Below are 6,782 nucleotides of genomic sequence, written 5' to 3' on the forward strand. Positions count from 1 at the left end.
CTTCACTACGGCGTCTCCCATAGCCTGAGTCGCTTTGGGACGTTAAACCCCCATAAACTAAACTAAACTATTATGAAGAACCCAAGACCAGACTTCGGTTGCATTTTAAAGCAGGCTTCTTGCGGATCATGTTTCAATAGCAAGCATTTCACGGCCTGTCATGATGCCTAGTATGCAGCGAGCAATTTGATGGAGGAATAGTGCAAACAAAGGACGGTACATTTGAAGGCACACACGGCGAGCGCTTTCCAGTGTCTCGTGACTTGTTTGCACTATCCTTCCATCAAAATATACCAATACAAACATGGTCAACTTTTCGCTCTGCTACAGTGCGCACATTGCAAAACATTCAAAAATAAAGCACAACAATATTTATCAAGACTCAGAGGTAAGCACTCAATTTTTCAGCACAGCGAACAAGAATTAGTACTTTAGTTATTTTTCACACAGCATAAAATGATTCACTAGCAAAACCCAACAGCTGCTGCACATAACTTTGTCGTGCCTATGGAAACGGTGACGGTGTACACAAACGCTTTGTCACACTTGGCAGATATGGGCGGCAAAGCCGGATGTGTTTTCTAACTAGGCGCTGCGACGTCACCCGGAGTCGTATGTCCAGGCAACACATGTTGTGCAGGTGACGCTGTAGAACCAAGCGCCCCCTCTTAAGTATTCGTTGTCAGTAATTAAGGAATGTGGCTCCTAATCGAGTTATGTAGAATTTCTGCCGTTTTTACTGTCAGCTTACCCTTGCAGTAATGTATAAACATGGGGTTTTGAATCGAAATGATGAAATTTGCGATTATTCGTTCTGGACATCCGAAAAGATCTGAATTGCGCTAAAGTAAGGTAGCATTGTGAACGTGTAAAAACAAAAGCATCATTTATGGTACTCACTCTTAGAAACGCTACCACATTGGAAGCGAAGAAAAGCCTTCAAATCCAAGGTGTCGAAGAATAATGTGCTTTGTTGTACAAAGAGAGATATATGAGCTGAGCTCATGTCGATCTTGACAACTCCCGAAGGAAGCGCTACAAAACAGTCAATATTGTCGCGTTCGACGGCGACAGGTTTCGTGGCACTCATCCCGGTTGACGAAGGCGTTGGAGCCCAATAAACATCGGTGTCGAAGCAGAAATTCCCACTCCACCCTGTGACACTGGAACGCGGTGCCTTTATCCGTCACCGACGGAGCGGCAAAAAACGGAAGGCGAAGCTGCGAAGGTTCGCACAACTGTGACACCGGCAGCAGGCATCCCCGCTCCCGACGTGTCCGCGAATCGTTGCACTGCGCGCCGCACACGGCCGCAGTGTCAAAGACGGGTGCCGAGGCCAGCGGGCATCTGCCACCCGCAAAGGACCATGGGACACACTTGCGGCCGTCGTGGAACCACCAGTCACCGCGAGCGTCGTCAGCAGTGCAGGCTACGAACCGCGGCTTCTGAACGCAACGGTGCTCAGGAGCCCACCGGCCCTTGACACAGGCCGCCAAGCAGTCCTCGATGGAGGCGAATTGGTTCGGACTGCGGTTGCACACGTGAGCCCTCTGCACTGTCGCAGATAGGCACGATCCTTCGTCCGGGTCATAGAAGAACTGCGCCGCTCCGTTGACATTGCAGAAGGACTTGTGGACGGTTGGGCAGACTGTGCCATCCTTGTCGTTGCTGCTCTGCATGCGGAGAAGTAAGCTTTGATTATCCGCTCCTAGCGTGGCTCTCTACCATGGTAAGTTACTGGGCAGTGGATGGTACTGAGCACATAAGCAGCGCTAGTGCTGACTGGGGCAGATGCACAGTTTCCTTCCCAAATATATAGGCTACGGAGCTCATGGCCCGAGTGGACATCAAATATTTTTGCGAGGTTCATGTGTTACTTTTGTCATGTGCTTCCCAAAAGTGAAGAAGCACGCATACGGATGGATGAACCTTGAGCCGATCCGTGTGTTTCTTGACTTAGTCTTGTTGACCATCCGGCGGATTATGATTAAGAACATGCCGAACGAACTCGCTCCAAAGGATATATGTTCACGGATATGTTCCGTGTTAAGAATATGATGTGTGTAAACAGGCGAGAACTGTTAATTTTGGCAAGCTTTCCAGGAGTGACGGAGCGGAAAAGCTGTTGAAAGTAATATTACGGTCGGCAGCGGTTACGATCGCATTAGTAATCCGGTTGCTTTGCTGAAAACTCTACGAGTGAACACTAGCGTAAGTGAACATTCTTCAGAGATGAAAGTAGAACTATGTTTTTCTACAATAACTGGCAATTTTTTTCAGATTACCTCTTCCTATCTCTCCGCACTACCGTCAGGATATGAGAGGAATATTGCTGGTGCAGCCTAATGTTCCAGCGCAAAAAACCTTATTTCTCCCTTCTTCGTCGCTGCATACGCTCCGCCATTAATACTGCGTTAAGTCTAAAAACACTTTTAATAGGCTGGGGTCATATCGCGTGAACACTGTGAGCCCGAAATGGGGAAGGACTTTTCCAAACTTGTTTCAACAGCCGATGGTTCATTGATATAGAGGATAAAGAACAGGCATAGATAGGTACTTGCGGAGCGAAAGACATATTCTCTCCAAAGCCGGTGGTGTGCGGAAATGCCGAAAAACTTTACTAGCCGAACTGAAACACTGGTCTGCCTCGAGACTGAAGTCGATATATTTTAGGCTTAGATTGCAAAAATGCGTTATGATTTTTATTTCAGCCTTGCGTGGACTTCAGATACGTTACAGTCTTTGATACGCATGTTATTGCTTTGAAACTTGCTCTAGGTCGAGTTAAAATCAGTGGTTTGAATCAGGCTTGTTAGGCAAAATATACCGCCCTCTGTGGAAGACAAACGGGTACACATGGCACTGTCACGGCCTTACGGCGCGCAAGTCTAGAAGCCACGGAGGAAGACTTGACTTGCTCCGTGCTAGAAGTTGAGCTCGAGAAAATTGCTAAAAATGAAACAATATTATACCGCAGAACAATGCTAATCGTGTCCTATGCAGTAAAAGACGTTTTTTAGGACCTTTGTATTACACTTTGGCACATATATGTCAAAACTCTGCTGAGACCAGAAGAAACTAGCCCCATGTCACTATGCAGACAGTACTGCCGAAAAAGATAAAATGAAGAATTCAGTTTAGGCTCTCCTAGACACTGCGTTACATGTCCATTAAAAACTGAAAAAAATCTACCGAAATCTAACGAACAGCGGACCTAACGTGGACAGAAGAATTAAGAGAATAGAAAGAATAAACTACCTTCTGCAGTGTGACAAAAAAAGTTACTGGTAAACGTTCCTGGCAGCCCAAAATGAGGCTTAAGCTACTTTTGTGAAATATTTTCTATCTTCAGGAGGAGTTTTCAGACTACCTTAGGCAAAAAATAAAATTGGCGGGATTCGTTTCAGTTTGTGTATCAACGGGCAAAAACACGTTTTAACTCAACTGCAATGTCACGTGCGATGAAAACTCGCAATTTTCCCAACTCCGTCTCTTATTCCACTCCCCAAAAAGGTCTCTCACTACATTACGGTGCAATTAAACCTTTCTAGTTGTTTGTAACACACCTCGCCGTCCATGTTGATGGAGTTTGTATACATGCATGCTACCTCTGATTTTTGTGATACGTTTTGTGCTTATGTTTAAAGTTGACGAAGGAAATTATTTCTTTTTGAACAAGCAATATGGTTCGAGCGGTTCTTTTTAGTACGCGTCGTTTATAATTAGTCTTACATGTTTAATGCAACCTTCAAGCCATAGTTGTTTTTTTGTGGTTGTAAAGCTAATTTCTAAATGCTTTACTAGGCGCCAGTCAGTTGCTAAGATACAAAAAATCAATTAACTCTTCCAGGAGGGGACGAGAAACAGCATTTAATAAAACATCGAGATGGGTCGTTGGGATTTTTTTCACCATCTAACTAGACATATTCATTATATTTGTGGCCACGGGTGTTTAGAAAATACTTGGTTTGGTGTAGTAGAACTAAAGCTAATAATGGCTTGCATTACACACAATATTAAAATGTACGGAAAATGAAATCTGCGCGACCCACAACCGTCTGGACGTTTCCTAATCATTCTCCGCAGAGGGTAGCTGTACGTGACGGAACTAAGGACTCATAATTCTTGAGGGCGGGCAATCGATTTACGTGTTCAAAACAGGAAATGAAAGCCATGATAAACATAGTTGTGCGTTAGTTTTTGAAGGTGGTAATCTACCTTGACCTTCGATGCTTCATCATGAACTAATCACGCGCGCAACCTGTACATATTTATTATTGCGTAAATAGTTTTTGTGTATACTACCTCTCCACCCTATTTTCTCTGCCTGTCCCCTCACCTCTCTCATTTCATTTGTCCATTCTGCCAGCTATCCTTTATATCCGCTGTCCAAGCTTAGGTGCTTCAGTATCGGTGGCAGATGGCGGGGTTAGCGAAAACCTTTTCCTTTATTTTTATTATTATTTTAATCAACCCCTACTACTACTTGACCATCGGGTGTATCCTACCAGTCAGCACCACTCGCGTGCGCTTATCTTCGTTTAGTTGCAATACGCACGGGGGAATCACTGACGTTAGTAGTAGGGACGGGTGGATCCTTCATGCCTTGCTTGTCTGAAGCCGTTTCGTTCGCGCCTGGTGACCGATCAGGCGCTGTGGTTTGCTCGGGCACCCGTGTCGGCGTCGGCTTCTCAGTGGTCATGTTCCCAAGACTGGTCTTGCTGGTAGTGCGGGTCGTATGGCCTCCGCTGCTCTCAGTTGTTGGTGAACGCGTTTCCGTTGGCGGTTGGGTGGTGGTATGCGTCTCGGGTGAACTGGGTGCATCTTTCATCTTCAAGGAGCCCTAGAAATAAATAACTTTAATATTAGCCATACGTTTTTAGGAAAAGTCTATTGATACCTAATGTAGTCGCAGTTGCTCCTGCTATGAGTAGATTGCTGTATTCAAGGCTTCATGACTGCAGTGCTCGTAAGGCCGACAACCAACACCGATCAAATCATCTCGCCTATACTACAAGTGTAAAAAGATTAATCTTCCTCTTAAATAGAAATATATCTAGAGAGCGCCATAAATCAGAGGAGTTAAAAAAAATAGTGCTCTCGATCAGCCCAAGTTACCTACAAACCCAGTGGGTGAGCATTCGCCAGTAGGTGAGTATTCGCCTAAAAACCCAAAGAGAACAAAGTTAAGTCTAGCGTGACCTATACGGCGTGCTGCAAGCTCACTCCCTAACAAGGGTGACTAAAATCATTTAAGTTCTGTTTGCCGCAAGCCATCATGCAGCACACTATCTCCACGACCACGGCGTTCCGAATAAATGAATACCTGTCCAAGACTTTTGAATAGTGCAGCCGAGTCACCTGGTGAGGCGCAGGTGCATCCGTAGGTGGCGGGCCCAGCGTCAGGTCGAAGATGCGCGGGTCAGGCTTGCGCAACTTGTTGACTTGGTTCCCACCAACCGAGAGTGTGTCTTCTGTCATATCTGCTGTGCGCGCGTACATGTGAATGCCGACCACGATCACCGCCAAGGTGAGCAGCATCGCCAGACTGGTGAGCATGCGCACAATAACACGGGGAACCTGCGCATTGCAAAAAAGGGCACAATGTCATTAAGAAAGGGGGGGAGAGCCACTTAGTCCATTGTGTTCAGGCCTCCGGTTTCAGTGCGGGAGCATGAATAGTGGCCATTCCGGGCATTAAGACATAGTGTGTTCGTACGTTTGTCTGAAGCCTGCTTTGTGGCAGGCTGCACAACCGATTGTAAGAAAACCATCCCAGGTATATATATATATATATATATATATATATATATATATATATATATATATATATATATATATATATATATATATATATATATATATATATATATATATAGACACCAAGTGTCCTAGCTGAATGTAACCAACCACGGAATGTTCCAGCGGCGTGAAATCCAGTGTGGTTTGTTTACAGTCGCGTGACATAGCAGTACATTTTTCGTTATTCATAGATAATAATTATGTCTAATTAGCTAACTTTTCAACTTTTGACTTAAAATCAGCTGACGCAAACGTTCGTGCAAAGTTACCGTTTACGTAAAGTAGTTTTTTACCTGCCTTAAACCATAACTCGCACAATAGACAACACCACGCGACAACGGTGGAACTTGAACCTCGCAAGATATGTGTTAGAGAACGAAATCCTTTTTTCTTCTGAAGAGAGCCCCCCGATGAGCCTTTGTGTGCACATTGGGGCGGAGATGTGAGCCAACAGCTGTTTACGCGATGGCTTCCTTTTAAAGCCAGTAAATGAAGCTACGTCAATCGTACCTTGGTGGAAACAACGCTGCTAGCTGTTTTTCGAGATGATCTGCAACTTTTCCATTGACACTTCTTTCCTCAATAACTATAAAATCGGCTATCTAGACCAATCTAATTGACTTTAAAGATCGAAAAAAGGATACTTCTGACTAGGCCATGCGACACTGAACAACCCTCAGTGGTTTCACTGGTGGTTTCACTGGGCTAGAACACTCGTCTTTTATTTAAAGCTTGGTGTCATTTAGCTGCGACACCTGGCGTATATACTACGGACTTAATGGGATTAGCCAATGGAACTAATCAGTGAGGCCATGTGACGCCAAAATATTGTGACGTCATCCATACGTCTGATGACGTCATGCCTACAGCCAATCAGAGTACAGCAACAAAAAGTGCACATCGTCTAGTGATAGCATCGGAGATCGAAGAGTGGCGATCGGATGTTAACGGAGAGGGAAAGTAGGTGTTGAAAGGCTGAG

General features: G+C 44.9%; 1 protein-coding gene across 2 annotated transcripts; it reads right to left on the bottom strand.

Annotated features, from left to right (window-relative positions):
* Window positions 1-717: 717 nt before the first annotated feature.
* LOC144105798 (uncharacterized) lies at window positions 718-5,595 on the bottom strand. 2 transcript variants are annotated; one of them, XM_077638877.1, is made up of 3 exons: window positions 5,362-5,595; window positions 4,574-4,843; window positions 718-1,673 (listed from the first exon to the last, which is right to left on the bottom strand). In XM_077638877.1, the coding sequence occupies exons 1-3, from the start codon at window positions 5,557-5,559 to the stop codon at window positions 1,047-1,049; spliced, it is 1,095 nt and encodes a 364-aa protein (XP_077495003.1). In that variant the 5' UTR covers window positions 5,560-5,595; the 3' UTR covers window positions 718-1,046. The 2 variants fall into 2 exon arrangements, with proteins under 2 accessions (XP_077495003.1, XP_077495002.1); XM_077638876.1 differs by having other exon boundaries at window positions 4,559-4,843.
* Between the last annotated feature and the right edge of the window lie 1,187 nt (window positions 5,596-6,782).

The sequence above is a fragment of the Amblyomma americanum genome, chromosome 1, assembly GCF_052857255.1.
Source record: "Amblyomma americanum isolate KBUSLIRL-KWMA chromosome 1, ASM5285725v1, whole genome shotgun sequence".
Taxonomy (NCBI): Eukaryota; Metazoa; Arthropoda; class Arachnida; order Ixodida; family Ixodidae; genus Amblyomma; species Amblyomma americanum.